Consider the following 26,045-nt stretch of genomic DNA (forward strand, 5'->3'; position numbering starts at 1 on the left):
TTCCACCTCTGGATGCCGAAGGCCCTCAGGTCTAAGTCTCCAGACTGGCTGCCTGTGGTACGTCTCCAGGGACTTTGGTTTTTTTTTTCTGCGGTACGCGGGCCTCTCACTGTTCTGGCCTCTCCCGTTGCGGAGCACAGGCTCCGGACGCGCAGGCTCGGCGGCCATGGCTCACGGGCCCAGCCGCTCCGTGGCACGTGGGATCTTCCCAGACCGGGGCACGAACCCGTGTCCCCTGCATCGGCAGGCGGACTCTCAACCACTGCGCCACCAGGGAAGCCCCCTCCAGGGCCTTTGGAATTGGCAGTGACCCCTCCCACTCACTCACCGGTCTATCTGGCAGCCATCCTGGTCAACTCAACCTCTCAATACGTCCGTTTCACCACTCCCATCACCTCTCCCTGGACACCCCACTTCTCCCTCGGGGCCAGCCCAGCTTCCGTCAGTCCCCTTTCTAGAGCACGCCTATCCATAAAAATGGCTGGTCTCACACTCCTAATATGAGAACTTTTCTTCTGAACTATTTGAACCACCAACGTAAGCTAACGCTTCAGAGCACAGTGTACTTAAGGCAAATCTCGTCCTTAATGCGCGCGGGGTAACTCCATTTTCAAAGAGCCCTCTTGGTATTTTCAGGTGCGTGTGTGCGCTTGTTGACTTCTTGTTCGAGCTGATTAGCCGGATCATTGCGGCAGCCACGAAGCCACGGAGGTATTGGCTCTGCCATTTTCTTCTCATTTGTTGGCGTTTGCGTTGTTACCGTGATCTTCAAGTCTTGGTTTCTTGGCAGGAAACTTCGTGTCGCTTGTCCATTAGTGTGAGGTAATTTAGGCCAACTGGATAAAAGACATGGAAGCCCCCCTAAACTGGCAGTCACAAAACCATACCTGTCTCCCTAGGTGGGGAGCCCAGCTCTCTGGGTGTGATGTTCCCACTCCTTCCTTGGCACCCACTTTTGGCGCAGGATCCTCTGACCCACAGACTGAGGACCCCAGTGCCAACCCGAGTTAGAGAAGACATCCTATGCCTCAAACTCTAAGATGTTCTCCCTGACCCTGACAGAGGGCCTCCCCCATCGTTAGCCCATTGACCTCGACGTCTCATAGGAACCTGGCAACAGATCACGAGGGAATACTGTTATCCCATTTCCCAGGAGAAGCTGATGCAGAGCAGGTAAGTAATTTGCCTGAGTGGAACTCGGTTGCTGTAGCTGCGGTTGAAGCTACAGTAATCTTTAGAAGAATAAATCTCCTCATGGAACTTCCCTGCTTAAAGCCCTCCAGATGGGACTTCCCTGGCGGTCCAGCACTTCCATTGCAGGGGGCGTGGGTTCGATCCCTGGTCTGGGAACTAAGATCCCACGTGCCACGCAGCGCGGCAGAAAAAAAACGTCCTTCAAAGGCTTCCGCTGTCTCAGGATGGAGTCCAGACTGTCTTGCAGAGGGTGCAGTTCTCCCCACCTCCCCCACACCCGTGGCTTTGTCTTTATCTGCCCAGCATCCTTTCTCCACTTCTTCCCGGGACAGCATTTTCTTCCTTTGGGGAGCTGTCCCTCCCGCTCCTCGCGGCTCTTGGGGCTCCATCTCAGTAAGCCCCCACTATTCCTCTAAGGAGAAACAAGGGATGCTCGAGTGGTCCAAGTTCCAAAATGCAGCGACTCTTGAGCTGGACGTGCTGGGCCGGAGGGTGGGTGCGGAGGATGCTCCCACGGTGTGTCCGTCCTGGGACCTGGGCCTCAGCTCCTCCTCTGCTCCCTGAGCAATCCGTGTCCTTCCAACAGGCCCTTTCCGCGCTCAGGCCAGGGTGGGTTCCTGCGGCCCGTGGTGGTGCCCTCGCCCTCACGAGGCTCCTGGACTGGCCCTGGCATTTTCAGCTCATTTCCTGCTGGCCACCCTCAGCTCTTCACTCGTTCTACGGCGAGCAGAACACTCCCTCTCGTGCTGCTGTACCTCCCCGCCCCCAGTCCTCTGCACAGAACAGTCTGCCCAGCCAGCTCCTGGTCACCTCCCCAGGCACATTTCTCACAAGCCCCCAGATGTCCCTCATCTTAACACTTCCTGCACTTGTAAGGACCCCACGAGGGCAGGGATCACATTGTCTTGGCCACCTCTGAACACCAAGCACCTGGCATATAGCTGGTGCTCAGTGAAGACAGGTGAATAAAGATGTGGCCCAAGTTGAATCAAACCCCGGGTTTACAAAGACCTTAACTGCCCCCCACGCCTCAGCAGCACCCCACAGTCCTTCCCCGAAGTCCGGAAGAAGCCATCGGGCCTGAGATACTGTGTCCATCTTCCCCTCCTAACAGCAAGGGAAGGCCAGCCAGGGGCAGCTAGGGGCCTCCCACTGCCCCCCACCCGGGGATGCAGTCAGACTCAATTCAGTTAACTTTTACCATTTATTCCCAAAGAGAGAAGGCATATAGCGTTCGGACACAACCAGATACAGTTTGATCTGATTCAAATAGCTTAAAAAACAGATTCTCCTGAGCACCAGCCTGGTCCAGGGGATGGACCCGAGGGGCAAAGTCAAGGAACCAGCTAACGATCATTTCTATTTACGTGGAAAATCTCTGCACAATTAAAAAAGTAAAGTCGTTGGGCCAGTCCAGTGAAGAGGTAATAAGGTGTTTATTAAAAACTTTTTCACCCAGAGGCAGTTAACATTTATAATTTAAAACCCAGCCCACTACAAAAAGCGGGGAGACGGGGATAAAAACTGTGCAACATTGACAAAAGGACCGAGAGGGTCAAGGCCCGAGGAGGGAGAGCCCCAGGGGCCTGGGGTCCCTCCTCTCCCAAGGCCAGGAGCAGCAGCAGGGTGGGCACTGGGGGTGCCCCCAGCCCCTGCACGGCCCAGTGCACGGGCCTCTCCAGGTGGGGCAGTGCCCCCAGGAAGAGCCGTCAGTAGTGTGTGTTCGTCGTGCAGAAGGAGAGAGAGCCACAGCGACTCAGGAGCACCCTGGGCGGGACGGGGGCCTCAGTCACCCGCCTGAGCCCAGACAGGGAGGTTTTCGGGCAAGTGGGGGTGTGTGTCAGGGCTGGGATAGGCCTAAGGGCCTTGGGGAGCGGGGACGGGGGCTCCTGTCCCTCCTATCCCTCCCCAGGAGCGTGCCCCACCCCACCGTGCAGCAGCACCCAGAGCCCCTACCTCCCCCATTGCTGAGGCTGTACCCCACGGCCACTCGCGGAGAACGCCAATCACCACAGCTCCTGCGTGGGCAAAGACAGGGCCGTCACCGTCCACGGGGGCTGCAGACAAGGACCCTCATTCCCAGAGCTCCCCTGGAACGTCTCCCGGCACCAGGGGCCCAGCCCTGCAAGCCTGAGGGTCACTCACCCTCGGTCTCCCTCCAGCGTGCTCTGGATCTCCTTCAGGACTCCTGTGGGGCAGGGGGGCAGGGGTGGGGAGCAGAGGCGTGGTGAGGCAAGCTGGGGCTGGGCCAGACACCCCCCTTTCTGCCCCTTCTACTGATGGGGTGAACGGGACTGCCCTCCTTCAGGAAAACGGCCCTCGTTCCCAGCCTGGCCTTCCAAGCACGCTCCCACCCTCCGCCCCGCACATCCCCCCTGCCAGCCAGCCCACCAGCACCTGCCCTGACTCACTCTCGTCATTGAGCAGAGCGTGCTCCATCACGGGGCCCGACCTCCTCTCTGGAAGGCAGAGGCCAGGCCAGGTGAGCCTTGGGCCCTCCTCTGCCCCAGCTCCCTGCTTCTGGGGGTGGGGTTGCTGAAGCCTGAGCCCAGGACTGGAAGGGAAGCTGTTTCGACTCCCAGCCCGAACACCACCTGCTCACCTGGGATCCCCTTCCCTCCCCAGGTGTGCTCACAACGCCTCGGCCCCCACACGCCCCTGGCCCCCGAGAGGCCTGTCTTACCCTCTCCATCACTCTGGCTCCCTGAATTCCTGTGGAGAAGAGACAGTAAGGATGGGGGGCCACTAGGCTCCCCGTTCTGGAAAGCCCTGGTCCCGTGAAGAATGAGGTCGACTGACCAACTTGCGTGGGAGGGTGGGGCATACAAAGGGGGGCAAGGAGGCAGAGCTGGGAGGGTGGGCTGAGTTCACGGGGGAAGGGGACTCTGACCAGCCCCCAGGGGGCACCCCAGGGAGGGTGGGGTGAGGAGGGGCTGGAGCAAAGGCCACCTGGCCTCTTACCCACCTGGCTCGGCCCGAGGCCTTTTCAGGGCCCGATCTGTCGCGGAGACGGCTGTGGTTCTTCGTTTCTGTGGAATCCACCAGGCACCGGGGCTCAACCAGCCACTTGGTGGAGAGAGAGAAGCGCTCAAACTCGGAGGGTGAGATCAGGTAGAAACCTGGGGGGTGGAGAAGCCTGGCAGGTGAGGCCAGCCTGAGTCTCCCGGACTCTCCTTGCGGCTGCCAACAGAGCTGCCCCCCCAGGGGGGATTAGGGGCCAGAGGCTCCCAAAGTTCTCTGCCTGAGGAGCCTGGCCTTGACCGGAATACCCCCGACTGCCCTTCCCAGCAGCCCTCGCAGCGGAGCAGGAGCCCCAAACGCAGCGGGCAGAGGCCCCAACGTGCCCACCGCCTGCACACCTTGGCCATATTTGGTGAAGACGCAGGAGGCGATGCCGCTGACGTCCTCCCGGCGGATGCAGCTGTACCGCACCTGGGGCTTGAGCAGGGGCAGCGAGACCACCTGGATGTCGCCCAGGTTGGTGAGGACAGCCAGGTGGTGCTCCCCGTAGTCCTCGGCTCGACAGCTGCCGAAGCGGGCCGCGCTGACCCGCCGCACCCGCGAGCCCTCCAGGGCGGTCAGCTTCAGCTTCAGCCTGGCACTGACCTTGGGCAGCGTGAACACCTAGGGCACAGGGCAGCCGGTCACGCCTGAAGCCAGACCAGTGTGCAGAGCTTCATCCAGTCAAGCGAGGACTTCCCGCTTCCCTGCCCGAGGCTGCCGCTGGGCCTGGCCCTCAGACGTGTGGTCGCTGTGCTCAGACTGCGAGGATGCCAGTCCCTGTCTGTGCTTTCTGTCCCTTCCCCAGACACAGGTCCTGCTTCAGTGTCCCCACCACTGACCCTGGGGTCCGGGGCTCCATCAAGACCCTGCTTCTTTCCTGGGCCTCTGCAGCCCTCACACAGCAACTACAAACACAACGTTAAGTGAGTCCCAGCCGTTGTCATTTGTGCCAGGGATTCCTGGGGGACCCCACCTCCTCCCATAAGGCACCTTGAACTGCTCCTCCGACACGACAAGCAGCTGGTGGCTTCCCTGCATGTCGGGGCTCTTTGACAGGTCGTGGGCCACCTCCAGGGGCTCGGGAAGCGGCACGCTGTGTCCGTCCAGCACCAGGATCCCCACCACGGGCGCTCGGTGCATCAGCTGGATCTCCTTGGCTGCGGGGACGGAGGGAGGCGATGGGGCCGGTGGTCGGGCGCAGCACGAGGCCGGACACACCCTCCCGCTCCCAGCCGAGGCAGACAAGCGCTCTCCCCCCGGCCAGCACTCACCCTGCTCCGCCCGCACCGGCTCATCCATCCTCCGCTCGGCGGGGGGCACGCGCAGGGCAAAGGCGTAGACGGTACCTCCATTGGTGCCAGCCCACAGCGAGGGGCAGTGGCGGGAGCCTGCCAGGAGGCAAAGGTTTACATCTAAGCCCTGGCTCTGGGGGTCAGGGGGAGCCAGGAGACCTGGCTCACTACCTGTGTGACTCCAAGGTCAAGTCAGCAAACTTTCATAAACCTCAATTTCTTCCTCTGTAAAATGGAGCTGCTGTGGGCCCTGCCTACCTCCTGGGTGTAGACGAAAAAGGCTGGGAAGGCTCTCTGACAACCCAGAGCCCCATGCAGATGATGCCAAACCCGGGACAGCTCGGCCCTCGAGATACAGCAGCAGACAGCCCTCAGCCCACCCTTGCCCTGGCAGGAGAAGAGAAACAGCCAGAGAGCTTCTAGAGGGCCTACTGGGTACCAGCAGGCACGTGGCACGTCCCAACGCTTGCAGCCACTCTAGGAGGAAGCTATCCCTCCATTTTACAGGGGGAGAAGCGAGACCCAGAAAGGCTAAGTGACACGTCCAAGGTCACACTTCTAGAGAGTGTTGGAGCCTGGATACGAAGCCAGGGCGATCAGACTCGGAGACCCAGGCACGGGAGGGAAAGGGGCGGGCGAGGGCTCCAGTCTCCCCTTGCTCACAGGGGGAACCCCTCTTAGGGATGCACCAGCCAGCAGCCTCCGACACGCCCTCACGCCAGAGGGCCCCCCACCTCAAGCTGGCCACTCACTGTCCCGCAGGTAGGTGTCAGCGAAGTAGAGGGTCCGGACAAAGCCCGTGAAGGAGTCCTCTGCCGAGCGGGCCTCGATCTTGCGCTGCACGGGCGCCAGCTCCATGTTCTGTAGGCCAGTCCTCTCTGCCCTGCTGCTCCCCTCCTGCACCTGCAGTCGAGTGGGCCAGGCCTGAGGGTGGGCTCTCGCCTTCCTTCCCGGGGGCATCAGATGGCTCAACAGCGAGCCTTCCAGGAAGAGTGGCCACAGCCCCTGCCACCGCCTGCCTGGTAATACTGAGGACGTGGCCCTGAGGCATTACAATGACTGCCTTTCACACTTAGGGAAGCCGAGGCACAGAGAAGCAGTGCGGCGGATCCGAGGTCACAGGGTTGGTGGGGGTCGGGGTCACAGGGTTGGTGGGGGTCGGGGGTGGCCCAGAGCCCGTGTCTATGGCCAAAGCAGGCGGGGCAGGGAGGGGTGGTGGGGACCTGCCGCTGGCTGCTCCGGGCTCTGCCCGGGCTCGTGTCCGGCCCCGGCCTCACCTCTCCCGGAGGGCCGGCAGGCCGCCGCTTCCTGCTGGACACCCGGCTGCGACGTATCCGGCGGAAGGACTGGCGCAGGGACTTCTTCAGGGACTTCACACGGGACAGCGGGCCCTCCAAGGCTAGCTGGTCATTGGGGTGCAGCGTGCACCTGGGGGGACGACGGGCCATCAGCGTGGCCAGGGCCTGAGGGACCTTGCCAATCCAGGCACCAATCCCAGACCCGGCCACCCCGGGAGGTCTGCTCACTTGACAAAGACCTGCCGCCGCTGCTGGTGGTCGAAGAGGCCAAAGCCGTGGCTGGTGCCGAAGGCCACGAGCCGCCACTCGGAGTGCAGGGCCAAGGAGGTGACCACAGCCGGGGGCTGGCACTGCACCAACACGAAGGGCTGGAAGCCGGGCTCGAAGTGCACGGGCCCCGGGCGGGCACACAGGCGCTCGTGCCCCTTCCAGCGGTAGCCCTCCTGGTCCTGCAGCAAGTCGGCCTCCACCTGCTCCACCGCGTGCTCCGCCGCCTCGTCATTCAGCTCCAGCACCAGCACCTGGGCGGGGCGGCAGATGGGCTGAACCACCCCCCGGCACCAAGGGACGGACGACAGGACCTCAGGGACCCTAACGGCAGGGGCGGCAAAGGACCCAAGCTCCACGCCAAGGCCAAGGGTCAGAAGTGCCCAACCTCTGGCTCTTAACCCTGATTTCTGGAGGAGAAAGGCCTCCCTCTAATGGGATCAGGGAACTTCTATTCACTGGGAGAAATCAGAGCCACAGGGGCAGGGGATGCACCAGGGGGGGCGCTCAGGAAGCTGGTTCCTGGCCCTGCTGCCCCCCAAGACTGAGAAGGAAGCTCGTGGGCCTGGACGCTGCCCGAAGGCACCGGATCAGCCCTCCCCATGGCTCCGCATGCCCAGCCCGGCCCGCTACCTGCCCTGCTGTGCCGGCCACAGCCAGGTAGCCACTGTATCTGCAGAGGAAAATCTTCTGGATGCCCAGCCGGGGATCGTCGCTGTAGGGGTCGAAAGAGCCCACCTGACAAGGGAGAAGAGCTCCGTGAGGGGCCCTAAGTGCTGGACCTGGCCCATCCCCGCCCTCCCCGGTTCCCAGGCTCCGGGCCTCACCTTGCGGAGGGGGGGCCACTCGTCCTCACCCTGGGCACTGAGGCTCTCGCTGGGGTCTGTGTCGGTGAGGAACACCCGTACCGTGCTGAGCTTGTAGAGCAGCCGCAAGCAGACGCCCGAGGCATCCCAGAACCGCACTGTGCCGTCCTCGTGCCTGTGGGCAGAGCCCGCCTGCCGCCGTGAGAAGGATGCTGGGCCAGAGGAGCCCGGGACTGGCATGCACACCCCCCGAGCTCTGCTCCCACCCCACACGTCCCACTAGGCAGGGGAGTACGATCAACGTCACCTACCCCGTGAGCAGCAGGTCCCTCTGGGGTGGGGCCGGGGCCAGGCTGGTGCCACCGTCGATGGGCCACTCCTGGAGGAGATGACGGAGAAGTTCATGGGCGAGCCTGGCTCTGGGCTGGGGCGGGGCTGGGGCCGGGGCCAGACCTACCATGGTGGAGAAGTGTGTGTTCTGCCGGCTGCCGGCAGCGATGATGCGCTCCCACAGCTTCAGGGGGATGTTGGAGACATGGTGGGAGCAGGTGATGGCGGAGCAGTGCAGGGAGGCCAGGTAGGGAGGCTGGACCGGCGGCCAACCAGCCGTCTGCAGGTCAATCACGACCAGCTCCTCCTCAGCCAGCACTACCAGGGCATAGGGGTCATCAAGGGCTGTGGGGACAGGCCAAGGGTCAGGGGCTGCAGGAGCCACTGGGAAGCAGTCTGTCCAGCCTGGCCCTGTAGAATCTGAGGCTCTAGGGTTGGAGCCAGGGAACCCACATTTTAAAAGCAAGCTCCAGATCCAACAACGCATAAAAAGAATTATATGCCATGACTAAGTGGGATTTATCCCAGGTATGCAAGGCTGCGTCACCTTTCGAAAAACAATTAATGAAACCCATTGCATCAAGAGGCTAAAAAAGAGAAATCGGGAACTCCCTGGCAGTCCAGTGATTAGGACTCTATGCTCTCACTGCCAAGGGTCCGGGTTCAATTCCTGGTCGGGGAACTAAGATCCCACAAGCCGTGTGGTGTGGCCAAAAAAAAAAGAAAAATCACATGATCATAGCGATAGATGCAGACAAACTATTTGACAAAACCCAACATCCATTTATGATTAAAAAAAAACTCTCAGTAAACTAGGAATAGAGGAGAACTGCCTCAACTTGATAAAGAATATCTACAAAAAACCTACGGCAGGCTTCCCTGGTGGTGCAGTGGTTGAGACTCTGCCTGCTGATGCAGGGGACGCGGGTTCGTGCCCGGGTCTGGGAAGATGCCACATGCCACGGAGCGGCTGGGCCCGTGAGCCATGGCTGCTGAGCCTGCGTGTCCGGAGCCTGTGCTCCGCAACGGGAGAGGCCACAACAGTGAGAGGCCCGCATACCGCTAAAAAAAAAAAAAAAAAAAAAAAAAAAAACCTACGGCTAATGTAATACTTAATGGTGAGAAACGTGAAGCTTTCCCACTGAGATCAGGAACAAGGCAAGGTTGCCTCCTCTCACCACTCATTTTCAAGTACTAGCTAATGCAATAAGACAAGAAAAGGAAATAGAAGGCATACAGATTGGGAAGAAAGAAGTAAAACCATCTTTGTTCACAGATGACATGATCATCAATGTAGAAAACCTAAAAGAATCGACCAAAAACTGGCCCTGGCTCCCACCATGCTGTCAGGTATGAGGAGGGAAGAAGAGGCTGAGAAAGGAGGAAAAGCAGGTTCAGAGCCTCCCTCCAAAGGGCCACTGGTGAGGCTGGGAGAACACAGCCCAGGGTGTCCTGAGCAGGCCTGCCTCCCTCACCTGGAGGCCTCGGGCCTGTCAGGTCAGAGTCATCTAGGGAGGAGGCCCACCCTCCTGGAGATCTCCCACCAGGCCCCCTCTCTAGGTTTTGACACCAGCCCTTTCTGGTCTTGCCTGTCACCCAATTTAGAAAGCTGACTCAGGGCTTTGTTGGCCTGGCTGAGTTCCAGGAGGCCAGCTCAGCTGGCCCACACTGCTACCTGCCCCACCCCACAAGGAGGGCTTCACCATGTCCAGGCCAGGAGCCCTTTGCCTCAGCCAGGTGGGTGTTAAGCCCAACAGTGCAGACCTGCCCACCTTTGGGCCAAGTCCCAGCTGAGCTGGGGAAGGGCAAAGAGAGCTTGGGGTGGATGGGAGGCGTGGGCAGCAAGGACAAACCATAGGCCAGCAGGGAAGAGAGGGAGCAGCCTCGGGGACACAAAGAAGAGGTGCAGTGGGACTTAGGGACTCAGGGGCGGCAGCTCTGGGAACGCCTGCAGGCCCTTCCTCTTTGTTTATGGATGGGGGTGGGCCGGATCCCCACACCTCCTGGTGGCCTGCCCTTCACACTCACTCCCGCTCGCCTACCAGCCTCAGGGTTCGCCTCAATGAGGACAGTGAAGTCGATGACGCGGGAGGTGAAGTCAAAGGCTGTCTGCTGGCCGTTGTGGATGACTGAGATGCAGTGGCGGTCCCCATAGCTGGCCCGTGGCATGCCGCCCTGGAAGATGGTGAAGGGCAACCTGGCAGGCACAGAAGAGCAGGGGGTGGGCTGCTGACGCCGCCCCAGAAGCCAAGGGCTGAGCCAGCCGTGGGGTGGCCCTGTGACTGGCCTCTGCAGCAGGGCCTGGCACGAGGGCTGGCCTCAGTGTAAGTGCTCACTCAAGGTTCCCAGGAGGGGCTGGAGCGGACCCCCGTCTCTTCCCAACTCAACAGCCCCGGAGAACTTGGGGGCCAGCAGCGGAGCACGCAGGCTGCAGGCTCTGAGTCTCTGCCACCACTCCCGTTTCAACCAGAGTGCCCTCTGTCCCCCTTTTCTGCTTATACATCAGGTCTCCCTGTATGATTCTGTTTGAAGAAACAGGTCTGCTCCTAAGACAGAGTTTGGAACCTGCTGGTCTGAATCATCTCTCCAGGAGGGTGGAAGGGAAAGAATGGGAATGAGTTTTCAGGAATTAGTCGGAGAGAGGTATGAACGGCACCCCCCTCCCTTCCCTGGAGACCCAGACATGAGACCTAAAGGCAGTCACTAGGCACCATCTCCCCCAGGCAGAGGTTTGAGCAGCCTTTCCAGCTCCCCAGGAAAGCTCTAGAAAGGGAACAGGACAGAGCACTGATACCTACCCCTGCTTGGTGGTCAGCCAGAAGATTTTGGTAATAGCTTTGCAAGGAAAAGGGCCTAAAAGAAAAGGAAATACCTTGAACGGCCCTCCCGCTCTCAGAGGCCCGCGGGTCTGCAGCACAGATCCCGCAAACCTGCGGAGCAGATCTAGGCTCGGGAGTCTTGCTGTGAGCAGTTCCCAGAGAAAGTCACAGTGCGTCTCAGAAAACCCGCTGTGTGGCTTCGGACACAGCCTTCACCATCTCTGGGCCCCAGGTTTTGCTTCTATGAGTTGGACACCTACATCTGAAAGCAGGAGAGACCGACTGGGGCCAGAGAGGACACCGCCTTGCTCACTGGAAGGCGGTCCCAGGTGGCGGACAGAGCACTGACCGTAAGGCACACAGCTGCGCAGGGGCTCCGGTTGCAGGGTGTCACTGGACACGGGCCACTGGCAGTAGCTGCCGTCAGAATGGCAGCTGACAATCAGATGGCCGTCCCGCTGCCAGCAGACGTTCTCCAGTTGCTTCACGGTGGGAAAGGAGAGAGGGTGCGCGAAGGCTGGGATTAGGGGTGCGGTTCCATCGCCTGCACCCCCATGCCTCAGATGGGGGCTGGATGTGTTATGTGGGGCCTGGGAGAACCACGTGGCACCCCTACCTGGCTGCTGAGGAAATGACAGAGCACACAGCTGCCCTGTAGGTCCCAGATGACGACAAGGCCCCGGCTGTAGCCAATGAGGATCCAGTTGGGGTCCCGAGGATGTTCCTGCAGAGCCTCTACCATCTCAAATGCCCGCCTGTGGCGGACCTCCTCTGGCAACCTGGGCGAGGGGAGCACCGTGAGCCCACGTCACCGTCCACCGATGGGGCGTGGCTGAGAGCGTGGCACAGCCATGCCCGGCATCCCCGAAGCAGCGGGCATGGAATGTGCCGGCATGGAAAGGCTGCCAGGACACGTCATCAAGGGGAGAGAGAAGCAACGCATAGAACAGGGCAGCGATAGAGAAAAGCCCCTAAGGATGCAAACGCAGGTGGCACAACTATAAGGAAAAGCAAGGAAGTGGTTTCCAGAAAAGTCGATGTGGTGGTCACCTCTGGGGGAGGGAGGGAGCTGTGACAGAGAAGGGCAGGTGGGGGACCCTGGGGGGCTGGAAAAATTTTGTGTTTGCCCAGAGTTGGCTGCAGAGACGCTCACTTAACAAGAATCCATTAAACTGTACATTCAAACCTAGTGCATTTCGGCAAGGTGTTGGTGTTTCATAAAAAAAAAAAAAAAGTTTTTAAGACCTACAAAACAAAACTCTCTATATCAGTTGGCCTGGCCTTGAGCCTTGACCCCCTCCTCCTTTTCTGGGCCTGGAATGCTGATGTGAAGTTTGCAGGTGCTACACCAACAGAAGACCGTGAGGTGGCAGGCACAGGACCAAACGCCAATACCGAGCAGGGCGAGTAGGAAATGGAAACAGCCTGGATCCCAAGGGCATGTCTACGCTCAAACCCAAACCAAACCCTCTACATTTAGAACAAGATTTAGACCAACAGGAGGGGTTCCCAGGGCACCCAGGCTGGGAAATCCCAGCAGGGGCTCCTCCTCGACTAGACTCCCACCGGCGCGGGTACGGTGGGCACTGGTACCGCCACACACTGAGGAGCAGGTCCTTCCACCGTCCTGCCCACAGGCCAGGCGCCCCGGCTGAGCACCAGCTGGGCCTGCCACCCTGTAAACAGTCCTGCTCTGACCATGGTCACGCTGCCCTGACTCTACCATGCCCAGTGCTCAGAAGGACCCGGCCCCAAGCAGGAATCCTCCCAACCCAGCAATGCCCAGCCCTGCTTGACCATCACCTGGGGCCTGACGACTATGAGTGTTACAAGCCTGGCCCAGAGCCCTTAGGAAGGTCGGGCATGAAGCAGCTCCACAGCCCAGCACACTGGCCTCCTCCCTGCCCTTTTTCTTTTTTTGGCGGTACGCGGGCCTCTCACTGTTGCGGCCTCTCCCGTTGCGGAGCACAGACTCCAGATGCGCAGGCTCAGCAGCCATGGCTCACGGGCCCAGCCGCTCCGCGGCATGTGGGATCTTCCCGGACCGGGGCATGAACCCGTGTCCCCCGCATCGGCAGGCGGACTCTCAACCACTGCGCCACCAGGGAAGCCTTCTCCCTGCCCTTCTTCACTGCAGAACACTCCACGGCCATCAACCTGGCTCCCGTGGGCTCCTGCTGGACTCCTCCATCCCCTCCTGTTTTGGGCCCTGGCCCCCCTCCACACCCAGACCTGATCTGACTCCCTCTCTCCCACGGACACCACCATTAATGAGCAAAGATTCTGAAATGATCTCAAGAAACCTACAGGTTGTGGCCGCCAGGGATTCGGGGCCATGGACCCTGCATGCAAACGAACATGTGGCAGAGACTCCAAAGCACACGCATCAGCAGAAGCTGCCCGGCTGATGCAGGGAGGTCTGGGCCCCGTCTGCCCCACTGTGGAGCCCCGGGGCTTTGAAAGAGGTGGTATCTGTGCCAAGAACGCTGGACTGAGAGCTGGTATCATTGCACAATCATTTTGAGCCTTGTTTTCCTTTTAAATGAGGTGACAAGTTACTCCCAAGACCCCTTTTAGTGCTGGGATGCTAACTCTTTTTTGGGGGGTGAGATTCTCAATTTGGGGGACAGGTGGAGAGCTGAGAGTCTGTCCTCCCATCCCTACAGACTTCCCAGGAGAGAAATCATAAGCTCCTGAGGCATAACCGGGATGGAAAGGAGAAGGCCACTTGAGGGGACAGGTTCCTTAGGGCACGAGGGTCTCCAGGCCTGGGGCTCACCGCTGCAGCACAGCATCTGAGCTGATCGTCTGGTCCTCCAGCGCGCGGAAAGCCGGCAGCTGCACCACGAACACACTGCCGCTCTCGGTGCCCAGGTAGAGCAGCTGGCAGGAGGAATGCGGCAGGACCACGGTGATCTGCGTGGCACTGGGGGCGGCCCTGCAGAGGGAATGATGGCCCGTGAGCTGGCCCTGCCCAGGCAGGGGGGACCCACAGATAGGATCCCCCACTCCCTCAGCAGCCCCAGGGAAGGCCATGCCTGCGGTGGGGAAGCAGGCCGGTGAGGTTCTTTGATGGGGTCCAGCTACTCAGGCCCGGACAAACATACTGGTTTTTTCTCTGCCAAGACAGGAGACAGATGGCAGAGAGCTGGGGCTAAGAAGCAGAAAAAAATCCCTTGGCGCCTCCCACGTAGGCTCTGTGTGGGGATGGGGGGAGGCGGGCCGCAGCCCTGCCAGCTCCTCCCAGGGCACCCTGGAGTTGGTGCATGGGTCAGGCTGGCTAGGAGAGCAAGAAGACTGAGTTCTTACCCTGGGGGGCCACGCAGCGTGAAACTCTCATCTTCCTGCAGCTCCGACACCCCGCCTTTGACCTTCAGGCTCCACAGGTGCAGGCTGTTGTCGTCCAGCAGGGTGACCAGCTGGCACTAGGCAGGAAACGGGGCAGAAGCGTGCTGTCTCCTTAACCAGGGAGGGACAGCATTCACCGTGACCTTTACACACTGGGGCGGCCCAGCCTGTGCGGGTCATTTCCAAGAGCCCCAGAACCAAGAGACCCCCGCCTCCTGTTAGGGTGGCCGTGAACAGCAGCTGGGGAAAGACAGGTTTGTCCCGGGTCCTCCCATCAGCACCAAACCCAGGGCCACCAAACGCCTGCCTTTCCATACGTCCTTTCTGGAAGATGGGAAAGTAAGAAGGGCATGGGGGCAGGGGGGCCTCACCTGGCCAGGCAGGAAGTGGATCTGCACTACCGCATTGTTCTCACGGTGCAACCCCATGAACTCCACCCCTGGGGCACCGTAGCTGGGAGTAGCAGGCTCAGGAAAAGCTCCACAAGGCAGGACCCCACCCCTCGGCCTGCCCGCTGGGCCCACGTGGCAAGGAGTGTAAATACCCAGCAGCAGAGAAGGGCTGCTGGGGGCGGGGGTGGGGGGGGTGGGGGGGATGTTTAGGGTGGGGAGGGGACAGCGGGGGGGGGGGGGGCCTGCCCTGAAGGCACTGGGCCAGTAACCTGACCCCTGAGGGTAAAGCCAGCCAACCAGGGAGAGCTGTCGCAGCCAGGAGGGGTGAAGCATTATCCTGGCAACTGTTAGGCTGTTCACTGTCCCCCTGTCCCCCGCCCCACCGAAACCCATAACCTGAACTGCAACAGACTGTCAGCTACCACGTGGTGGCACCTGTGAGAAGACGCACAGGGCACCCGTGGGCCCACCTACGGCAGCCATGGCCATGAGCCTTGGCGCTGAGAATCGTAACCGGGATATGGCCGTGGCCTGGCAATGATTAACCACCTAAGGAAGGGCTGAGCCGATGGAAGCTGGGCCTCTGCCCTCCTGTGTACACACCCCCTGCAGCCTCGTGCTGCTGACTTGCACCCCCAGGCTCCCTGCACCTGCCCTGCAGCAGTGGAGGGAGTTACAGCTTTACTGGAGGAGGTGGCGGCTGGGCTCTCCAAGGGTGGTCCCCCACCTCCCAATTCCCCTAGGTCCCACCCTGGCTCACCCTGGGGGCTCAGGTCAGATTCAGGGGTGGGACTCCCAGACTCGTAGCGCAGCCTAGGCCAGAGGACCCAAGCAGCGATTCCCCATCCTGGGACCTGTGGGCTTGCCTCTGAAATGGACCCACTGGACCACGTCCAGCCGCAGGCCAGGGGAAGACTGTCCCCACCAACTAGGAGTCCACTCTCCTCTCTAACCCAAGGCCACCCCATCTCTGGTTTGGACTGAGCCCTGAGCTTGGACTGAGCCCTGAGCCCAGTCTACTGATCCTTTGCGGGTGGGGCCCATCCCCGGCCTCCACTTACTGCATTCGGGGCTGACTCCTAAGAGGGTATTTGGAACGTCCCGGGAACAAGAGGGGTCGTCTGCAACTTGCTTTTCTATGGAGAATTAGGGGAGTCCTTCCTGAATCTCACCAATGCCAAGGCCCCTGGCCCTTCCAGGGCATCCCTGGGTGGGAGCTGGGAGAACGGAAAGGATACAGCTTGATGGCTCCGGAGCGGGTGCCGATGGCCAGGATGCGCAGAGAGGGGCTGTAGCCGAGGGCGCTGGGCTGGTGCGGGAAGCCATGCTCCACCGTCTGCAACGAGAACCAGGCAGGCACGGGCCTGTAGACGTGTCCCCTCTGCTCCTCCATGGCCGGGGGCAGGGGGTCAGTGCCGGAGGGAGGAGCCGCAGCAGAGAGCCACCCCCAGCAGGAAGAAGGAATTCAGTCTCGTTCAGGTCCCCACCTGGACCCACCCGGGCCCCACCCTCAGTCCATTTCTGACCCGGTCCTTGGCCGCGTGATGCTCCCTGGGAGTGCATTCTCCCGGGACACCGTGCTGGCCCCTCGCTCTCCAGGAACTCTGACCTGGTTCCTCCACCACCCGTACTGTGGGCCACCCACCCAGCCCTCCTGCAGGGGTGCGGGGGAAGCTCTGGGGGGCTGGCACAGGGGAGGCACCAGGTGGCTCAGGAAGCCCAGCTGCAGTGCAGCTCCAGGAGGGGCCCTGGGGTCTGACGGAACCCACAGCTGCCCTTCCCGACTCTGAGCCCCGCGAGGCTCCCCCAGCACTGAACATCTGCTCTGTCTCAAGTGCCTCATGGCCACTGTGAGTTCTCTTCCACCATCTTCCCAGGGAGGAAGCTTCTGGAGTGTTGTTGCAGACACATGCCTTGGCTCAGTTCTTCTTACAGAAATAATACACATTGTAGAAAACTTGGAACATATAAAGGAGTTTGAAAAAGAAGACAAAATCACCCACACTCCCCAAACTGGAGTAACCCTTCCTAACAAGTGTGTGTATCCGACTGTAAGCGTGTATGGGCCTATACTTAAAAACAGACACCTCAGAGAAAGACAAATACTGTATGATATCACTTATATGTGGAATCTAAAAAATACAACAAACTAGTGAATATAACAAAAAAGAAGCAGACCCACAGATAGAGCGAACACACTAGTGATTACCAGTGGGGAAGGGTGTTAAATTTTTTTTTAGATTTTGGGACTTCCCTGGTGGTCCAGTGGTTAAGACTCGGCGCTTCCACTGCAGGGGGTGAAGGTTCAATCCCTGAACTAAGATCCTGCATGTAGCGCGGTATGGCCAAAAAAAAGAAAATTTATATATATATATATATATATAAAATTTTTTAATGTTTTAAATTAAAAATATGAATAAAATAAAATAAAAACATATAGGAAAGGACAAAAAAAAAAACCCAGAGACCTATCTGGGACCATGCCACATGAATATACATACAGACACATAGCTCTGTGGTCTGTCTTTCCACCTATAGCCAGCCCAGGCTGTTAAAAGCAGTAAAACGACTTTTATTTTTCATTCTCGTTGCACGGTATCGGTATGGCTTGCAGGATCTCAGTTCGCCAACCAGGGATTGAACCCGGGCCACGGGCAGTGCCAAGTCCTAACCACTAGACCACCAGGGAACTCCCTAAAATGACTTTTAAACGGCTGAAGAATATTCCTCAGGGGCAGGTGCCCTAACTCACCAGGCCTCTGTTATTGAACATTTACTTTGTTTTCAGAGGTTTTGTAATTGCCAGTTGCATCGATGACTATTCTTGGGCTCCTATCTCTGCCTGCAACTCAGTATTTCCTTAGGCAGGTGTCCCAGGGGTGGAATTACAGATTAAAGAGGTATGGATGTAAGCACTAGAGATTGAGATTGACAAACCATCTTCGGGCAGGTTTTCGGTTGTTTCTCAGTCAGCTAACCCCACCCCATCCAACCCGCCAGGGGATATTGAACCTGTAGAGCTATAGATTCGAGCAGGATGCCAGCCAGCGATTTCAAAGTTTTCTGTTTTTTTTTTTTTTTGCGGTATGTGGGCCTCTCACTGTTGTGGCCTCTCCCGTTGCGGAGCACAGGCTCCGGACCCGCAGGCTCAGCGGCCATGGCTCACGGGCCCAGCCGCTCCGTGGCATGTGGGATCTTCCCGGACCGGGGCACGAACCCGTGTCCCCTGCATCGGCAGGCGGACTCTCAACCACTGCGCCACCAGGGAAGCCCTGTGTTTTGTTTTTTAAACCATGGAGACTGCCCTGCAGAAAAAGGGTGTCCCAATGAGGCAGCTCTCCTTAGGCCCAAGGCTCTACTCTGGGCTTCACTTGGCCTCCAAGGAGCAGAAACAGATAAGTCGTGGTGACAGCTGGAGCGCCAGCTTAGCAGACCCAACTGCTTTGCTGCCTGCCTGCCCCCAGGCCAGTGGCTCGCGGAAGAGGGGCCCTGTGCTGGGCTTGGCCCAGGGCTGAGAGCTCCAAAGACTGCCTATTCTGGGGACACGTAGGTGTGAGGGCCCCACAGGCTTGGTTCTCTGCCAGGAACACAGTCTGCCCTGCAAATGGCTGTACCTGGAAGGGTCAGCTGGGAGGGCAGCAGCACACCAGCAGAAGCCCTCCCCCACCCCACCCCCACCCCGGCCCCGGCCCCGGCCCGGCCCCCCAGGTTTCTGTTCAGCTATGTCAAAAATGCAAAGCCTGGAAAAGCCTCGGGGAGATAGCAGGGTATCTGGAATGTAAACATTTCCCAGGAAAAGGAGGGCAGGGCTCCTGACTCCGTGTGGGACGCGCTTCCCCAGGAGCCCCCACTAGGCCTTGGCTGGCCCCAGGCTGCTGGGGCCTCGGGAAGTCAGAGGCCCGAGCTCCAGAGAAGGTTCCTGGGATGACAGCCTTCTCCCATCATCCCCAGCAGCCGCAGCTCAGGATCAGCGTCTGGAATTTGGAGGACTCTGGGGGAAACACCCAGCAGGAGCCTGGTGGCCAGCAGGGGCCCAGACCCTGATGTCCAGTATAACAGCCACAAGCCGTGTGTAGATCCTGAGCCCTTGCAATGTGGCAAGGGCCACAGAGGAACTGAACTTTTAATTTTATTTAATTTCTATTAACTTAAATTCAAGGATGGACCCTTAACTCAGTAATTAGAAAACTTCCCAGGTATGTTCTTGGGTTCCAAAGGAACAGGGGCTGGAGTCAGGCAGACCAAAGCTTTGAATCTCCTCTTTCAACTGTAAATCTTCCAAACTCTAAACATAGATCACATATTCCTAAAGAAAATTTAATGGCCAAAGTGAGATGTGCTGTAAGTAAAAAATGTACCTTTGTATTAACAACAACAAAAAAATACTAAGAAAAAAGTCTAATATCTATTGACTACATGTTGAAACGATAATATTTTGGATATATTGGATTAAACAGAATATGTTATCAAAATAATGTTACTTGTTTAAAAAATTTTATAATGCGCTTCTACAACATTTTAAATTACATATGTCTCATCATATTCCTATGGGACCGAGGTGCTACCCTAGACATTTTTACCTCGGGCATCAGCAGGAAAGTCAAGCCAAAGAGAAAACAGTCTGCAGCTTTTTGTCAGGTGCTCAGGCCACACGTTATCCTATCAACTCGCTGGCAGGAAGTTCTCCTAACATCTCACCTGAGTCATACCTGCTGCGGATCAGCTCTTTTCCCTAACCCAGAGGGAGACAAAGGGCAGGCCCATCGTTCAGTCACTCATACTCATTCCTCATTTCTTCAGGGTCCTGAGGACACTGTGCCACCCCCTCACTCCCGAACCACCTTCTTTTCCATAGGCTGGTTTAGAAAGAACAGGAACTGAGTCAGGCCCACGAAACTTAGAATCCCCAATACCACTTAAAAGGTGACAGGACGAGCTCCTTTGCCTCATTTCACGTGTGGTAACCGGGGTGATGCGAATGACTGCGCTGAGCAGGGCTGTCCTTGGCTCCAACAAGACGAGCCTCAGGACAACCACCTGACCGCCGCTGGAGGGCTCAGCTGGCCTCAAGGCGCACACAAGCCTTGCTTGCCTTCCTTCAAAGGTTCTCCCTCATGCCTTCCTTCAAAGGTTCTCCCTCACGCCTTCCTTCAAAGGTTCTCCCTCACGCCTTCCTTCAAAGGTTCTCCCTCATTCCCTCATATCCCTCGGGGCATCTTCTCCAAGTTGACCAAGGCTCCCTCAAAAACAAAATAAGGGGAGGGAACTTCATGGTGACCCTGACTGGCTGGGGCCAAGAGGGTGGATTCAAATGTAAATAGCGTGGTGACAGGGGATTCCCCAGGTCCCAGAGGGGAAGCGACCGGGCTTCAACATGCAAATAAGACCCACAATCCCTGAATGAGGCAACATGATATGACGTAAAGCGAGTCATGAGGTCAGGGAACTGGTCAAGAAAGGAGGCGCGGGGACCCCAGGCCAGTTACGAGAGGCCCAGGGGGTCTTGCTGGGAATGAGGAAGGGAGTGATTTGGACATGGGGAGAGAACAGAGGTCAGTTAATTGAGGGGAACGGGGAGGAGCTGGACACCCAGGGCCCGAGAAGCCTGGGGAAGCAGGAAGTTTCCACGAGGCCCCTCTGCCTGCGCTCCGGCTGCCTCCCAAGGTGGGGTGTCCTTCCCATCCCCTGGTTCCCCCTCCCTCCGACTCCTAACAGCCTTTTAAGACGTGGTTCCCCCCACTGGAGCAGCAGGTCCACGTGGACAGGGACCCCTCCAGGCTGGTTTAGGGCTTAGGCACAGTTCCAGGACCCCAGAGCATAGAATGTATCTGACCTCCCTTAAGGAAGGCAGCCCCCGGGGCACAGGAGGCGCTCAGCCCCGGGGGGGTCCTGCTGTGGACTTCCAAGGCACACAGCGACCCCATCAGTCCTCCGCCCAGGACAGCGGGCCCGGGTTCCAGGGCCGGCCCTCCCAGCCGGAGACCCCAGCCGCCTCCAGCTCAGGTTCAAGCTAGGAGGCTGACCAAAGTGGGGTGTCCTCCCCTACCTCCTGAGCTCAGCATCCAGCCTACCTGGCACTGCCCCCACCCTGCTACCTGGCTCAGGTGACCCGTGCCAAGGGAAGAGAGAACAATGAACTCTTTTGACAGAGAGCTGGGAAAGGAGAGATTTCTAGGAGCCGCCAAACTGCAACATTAGCCCGGTGTGGGAGAGAGAGAAAGCCCGTCTGTCTCACACCGGCTCCGGGACCCCATTTCAGGTTCCCGGAAGGGAGAGAGCAAAGGTGGTTTGTCTGAGAGCCAGGGGGCCCTTCGTCCTGCCCCCAGCAAGGGGGGACCCTGTCCAAGATGGAGGGCTGAGAAGTCCCTAGCACTTGCTGGGGGGGCAGGAAGGAAGGCTGCCCAGGGGCACGGGGTGGGAGGGTGTGCAGGGGGTGGGCTGGGGGACAGGGAGGCACTGCCCCGTACTGGGTGTGGTCAGCCCAGATTCCTGGCGGTGGCAGCAACCTGGCCCTCCCTGTGCGGCTGTCACCTGACACCAGGGGCCCAGCCATGCAAAAGCCAAGACCAAACCGCCTGGGCCTGGACGGGGCAGCTGGTCAGGAACACACTGTTTGTTCAGGGCCTGGGGTGGGGGAGGGTGGCCCAGGCAGGAAGGGCGGCCAGCGGGTTTCACCAGGGGAGGCAGGGCCTCGAGGGTATTTTCAAGGAAGGGGTTTTAATTTAACATGAGCTTACGTCCCCTTGTCTCCTCGGAGTCACTGCCTCCCTCCTGAGGCGCCCAGTGGGTCCCGCAGTTCCCTCATTTGGTCCTCAGTGGCCCTGCTGGTACTGCCAGCTGACCTCTGTCTTCCCAACAGGCCCGAGGACCCGGCATCCGGCACAGGTGAAGAGATGGAAGGCCGCGCCCTGAGGCCACACGGCTGTGGGCAGACGGAACCGGCAGCCGCATCCCCAGCCGGTGCCCCCTCCAGGTACTCAGGCTGTGCAAGCCTGGAGGCCTCAGTTTCCCCACCTGCAGAGTGGGAACAGCGCCCACCTGTGAGTCGTCAGGAGGCTGAGGCGAAGGTGAGGCAGACCCTGTAGGGCATCAGCTGTGTGTGGGTGCCATTCAAAGCAATTTAACTCACTCAGCCCACCAATCTGGGTGTAGGGGTGATTACAACGCCCACTTTACAGATGAGGAAACTGAGGAGCAGAGAGGTTAAGTAACGTGTCTGCAGTCACTCAGTGAGGAAGCCGCACAGCTGGCATCTAGACCCAGGCCGCCTGGCTCCAGGGTCCCCGCCCCAACCACTGCACCACCTGGCCCCTTTGCTCCTTGGCATGGAGCCCCTGGTGAACCGGAGCTGCCCCTCGGACAATCAGTCCCCAGCAGGGGGTTCAGAGCATCTGTCCACAGACACAGCTCCTTCCCAGGTATCGAAGCCGAAGAAACAGGACGTGCTGCTCTCGGCCCGCCGGGGGCCATGTCCCTGCTCTCTCTGAGGCACCTCCCTTGGTGCGGGTATCAAGGAGTTGGGCCAGATGGTACTGGAGGGAGAGGCCCAGCTGGTGTCTGCGAGCCTCTTGGACTGGCCTATGATGGTGCCACCGTCCCACCTCCCAGCTCACTGCCCTGCAGACCGACACTTCCGGGATGGACACTGCCTGCCTCCCCAGACGTGAGGCTCTGAGCTCCAGCTCTGTCTATCCCACTGTCTGCTGGGACCCGCCCTCACCTGAGGGTGCCAAGATTCTCCACACTGAACCTCGAGCCAGATACATTCACAGAGCTGTGCTGATACTGGAACCACTAGCCACTTAGGCCCTTCAACTCACACACTAACTCGTTTAATCCTCACACCAACACTGTGGGGTGGCTTCTGTTACCCTCTCCACTTAGAGATGAGTGACTTGTCCAAGGTCACCCAGCTGGTGAACCCAGGCAGTCAGGTGCCGAGGTTGGCGCCACTCACCCCCGGGCAAGACTGCCTCTCGACAAGTGGTCGATCATAATTGTTGCTATTCTGTCGGAATCGAATGCATCACTTTCCTCAACCCTGCTCCTCGCCCCTCCTGGGCTCCCCAACCCAGGGGGTGGCATCACTGCCCAGCCAGGATGCAGGACAGCTGCCTCCCTTCCCTCCTACGCTCCGTCTATCACCAGGTCTCATCAACCTCTCGCCCTAAATAAGCCCTCAACCAGGGGCTATTTCACTGGCCAGGGGACACTGGGCAGTGTCTGGAACAGTTTTGGTTGTCACGTCTTGGGGAGGCAGGGCCAGGGATGCTGCTAAACAGCCCCACAACTCAGTGGGCCCCAAAGGCCCCAAATGTCAACGGTCAAGCCCTGCGCCCCAACCCCACTGCTGGGCCCCAGTCAGTCAATGCAACGTCTCCTAAGTGCTCTGAGCTTACCTGCTCCTGACTGAAAGGTAGGGGGAAAAAAAAAAAGGTCCCAGAGTTACCTCCTCTAAGTCATAAATGAGATCGCTCACTCCCCTGCTCAAAACTCACCAGGCTCTGGCGTGTCAGACCCAGATTCCCAGGTTCCAGCCTCCCTTGATCCCACAGCTGACTTCACAGCCAGGGGGCCGGGGCAGGGCTGGCGTGGGTAGGACCACCCAGGCTCACAAACCTTCCAGGATCTGGACTCACCCTCCAAGCCCAACCCTTCGGGCTCCACCATTCACCCAGAACCTAGGTGAGATGAGTCTAAGCCCCACCCCTCACCAACAGCCCCCCCCAAGACGTTCCCCTCCCAGGAAGTGGAATTTTAGACCATCAGCCCCCTTCCTTCCACCAGACTATAAATGTCCTGGAGGGCATAGGTCTTGTCTGAGATTCCCAAAGCCCCAGCGCTGGGCTGTGTAGGTACTCAGTGCATGTTTCTTGGAAGTGAATGGGAGGAAGAAGGAATTCCAGGAGCCTCCCCTCCCCAGCCAGGCCTGGGGGTGGGGCAGTCCAGTTTGGGGGCACGGGGTGGAGGGGGAGGCATGATTCTTCTGCCGCAGCCCCACCCCAGCCCCACCCTGCTGCTGCACAGTTGGAACTTGGCGCGGGGGTTCATCCCTCTTCATTAAGCCTGTCTATCCGGTTTCCACTGGAATTGGCCACCTTTTTGGGGTGTGAGATCCCAGCATCATCAAGGGCAATGGAAGGCGACAGGGGTCACCCAGGCGCCGAGGCAGATGCTGAGGTTCTGAGACCCACACCCAACACGCATGGGCTGCTCCCTTGTAAGTGAGAATGGCAGGCCGCGGGGGCCCAGAGATCCCCAATTCATAACATATGCACGCCCACATCCCAAGGCCCAAAAGCCGTGCCCACAGCTTCCTTCCCCCAGTGGGAGGAGGTGTTCATTTAGGGAAGCCCTGATCCCACAGGCAGTAGCCTCACAGCCACAGGTCAAGAAAATCAGAGGAAACCGGCAGAGCAGGTTGGGACCCTGACTCGCCTCGAACAAGCCCCCGGGAGCCCTCTCTCCCTGGCAGGCAGGCAGCCCCTGAAAACAGCACCTGACACTCCTGGACCACTGTGCTTAGCACTTCAATGATCTAATTCCGTGTAATCCTCACAGCAAGCCTACGCAGTGGGTGACGGGCACAGGGTCATCCAGCTTCTAAGTGGCTAAGCTGGATTTGAAGCCCACCCGTCAGCATGTCCCGGAGGGGTCCTGGGACCCCTGAGGGGAAGAGCATCTTGCTGCTGCCCTTCCTGCAGTCCACCTTCCAGGGTGGAGGGAAGCTGAGGCACGGAGGCCAAGGGCCTAGATCAAAGCAGAGGTGAGGGGAGCGAATTGCCCCGAACCGGCTGCGGATTCCTTCCCCTTTACAGGCCAGCCCCCCGGGAAGCCCCATGATCGTGGGTAAGAGGACACCCGCCTGGGGGGCCTTAGGAGCAGGTGTGGAGCTGGGGTGGTCAAATGCCAACCCCCACCCCCACCCCCCGCCGACACCTTCTCCCAGGTGCCTCTCCCTACTCACCCAGGCCTACAGCCGGCCAGAAGGAATTATGTGTTCTGCCTGCAGGGAAAGCTGTGTTTTCCTTTGAGGGTAATTTGAGGAGGGAGGGAACGGCCATGGCCTGTGGCCCCAGGGCTCCAAGGAAACTGGCATCACAGGAACATCTTATACTTCGCAGGGTTCAACACACTTTCACCTTTCCCGGCCCTAGGCCTGCTCCATAACCCCATGAGGAGGGAGGCAGGACAGGTTGTTTTACCCCCATTTTACAGGTGGGGAAAACTAGGCTGGAAGAGGCGGGGTGACCTGCAGAGGTCACACAGCCAGCGAGAGACATGGGACAAGGAGCGCTGACTCCTGGGCGTCCTGTCACCCTTTCCCAGGAAAGCCTCTAACCAGACCCCATTTCCAAAATCCAGTTCCCAGGAGGCACAGCAGGCAGTGCCAAGTAAGCACCTTAGTCCAGGGAAAAGCGACCCCGGCGCCAGCCCCAGCCCGTGGGGAGGGTGATACCTTTTGTTTGTTTGGCCACGCAGCGCAGCTTGCGGAATCTTAGTTCTCCAACCAGGGATCGAACCCGCGGCCTCGGCAGTGAGAGCGTGGCGTCCTAACCACTGGACCGTCAGGGAATTCCCTGGGCGCGCGACACCTTCGTGCCTGCCGTAAACGCCCGGCCGGCCTTCCGCTCCCCTTACCTTGTTAAACTGGAAGAGGTCCCGCTTGAGCCTCTCCCTCGCAGGGTCATGTCCCGGCCTCAGGAACCTCCTCATCTTGCTGCGCGCAGCCCCCTGGGGAAAGGGGGGCAGCTGCTGAGCACCGGCCAAAGGAGGCCCGGCACCCCAGAGCCCGACCCGGCGCCCAGGCCCGCTCGCCCAGCTTAGGCAGCCTCTGCCCAAGCACGGCAGGCGGCCGCCCCCGGGGCCGGGCCAGCTTCACCCTCGGCTTCCCCACGCCTCACGCCCCATCCGTGGAGCGCGGTTCCCTGAGAGGAAACCGGAGGGAGCTCTGGACCTGGAGGCCGGAGCTGGTTAATGCTCTGACGCTTGCTCCCGGCCACCTGTGGCCTAATAAAGCCAACAGGAGAAGCCGGGGGAGGAAGCCATTTAGCCCGGCTTTATGGGAACAAGGAGGGCCAGAGGCCCTGAGGTTTTAAAGCTTAATTGTTAACCTGTTTTCTGAAAAACCATAAAACTCTGGCTAAACAGAAAGGGCAACTTCACAAGCCGCTGTCTCCAGAGCCGGCTAGAAGGTGGGAACGCAAAGGCTGTCCACCTGGGCTCCCAGATCAGAACCCCGATGGGGGAGGGGAAACGCGCCGACAACTCCAGGCCAGGGCCCAGCAGAACTCCC

The 26,045-nt window shown here is 59.3% G+C and overlaps 1 protein-coding gene across 15 annotated transcripts in view; it reads right to left on the reverse strand.

Annotated features, from left to right (window-relative positions):
• Positions 1-2,611: 2,611 nt before the first annotated feature.
• LLGL2 (LLGL scribble cell polarity complex component 2) overlaps positions 2,612-26,045 on the reverse strand; it is a 33,851-nt gene continuing 10,417 nt past the window's right edge. For 4 of the 15 annotated variants that reach the window (XM_060135132.1, XM_060135129.1, XM_060135130.1 and 1 more), the window contains 24 exons: positions 25,391-25,483; positions 15,988-16,085; positions 14,729-14,810; positions 14,319-14,434; positions 13,789-13,947; positions 11,626-11,788; positions 11,359-11,491; positions 10,989-11,043; positions 10,233-10,387; positions 8,172-8,535; positions 7,882-8,035; positions 7,688-7,792; positions 7,016-7,308; positions 6,767-6,917; positions 6,242-6,392; positions 5,469-5,585; positions 5,188-5,354; positions 4,554-4,818; positions 4,160-4,313; positions 3,878-3,906; positions 3,606-3,653; positions 3,340-3,382; positions 3,174-3,212; positions 2,612-2,961 (listed from right to left, as the gene is read on the reverse strand). In XM_060135132.1, the coding sequence (XP_059991115.1) occupies positions 2,904-2,961; positions 3,174-3,212; positions 3,340-3,382; positions 3,606-3,653; positions 3,878-3,906; positions 4,160-4,313; positions 4,554-4,818; positions 5,188-5,354; positions 5,469-5,585; positions 6,242-6,392; positions 6,767-6,917; positions 7,016-7,308; positions 7,688-7,792; positions 7,882-8,035; positions 8,172-8,535; positions 10,233-10,387; positions 10,989-11,043; positions 11,359-11,491; positions 11,626-11,788; positions 13,789-13,947; positions 14,319-14,434; positions 14,729-14,810; positions 15,988-16,085; positions 25,391-25,465 (3,174 nt within the window). In that variant the 5' untranslated portion in view covers positions 25,466-25,483 and the 3' untranslated portion in view covers positions 2,612-2,903. The other 11 variants (XM_060135137.1, XM_060135138.1, XM_060135134.1 and 8 more) reach the window with 11 other exon arrangements.

The sequence above is a fragment of the Lagenorhynchus albirostris genome, chromosome 20, assembly GCF_949774975.1.
Source record: "Lagenorhynchus albirostris chromosome 20, mLagAlb1.1, whole genome shotgun sequence".
Lineage (NCBI taxonomy): Eukaryota > Metazoa > Chordata > Mammalia > Artiodactyla > Delphinidae > Lagenorhynchus > Lagenorhynchus albirostris.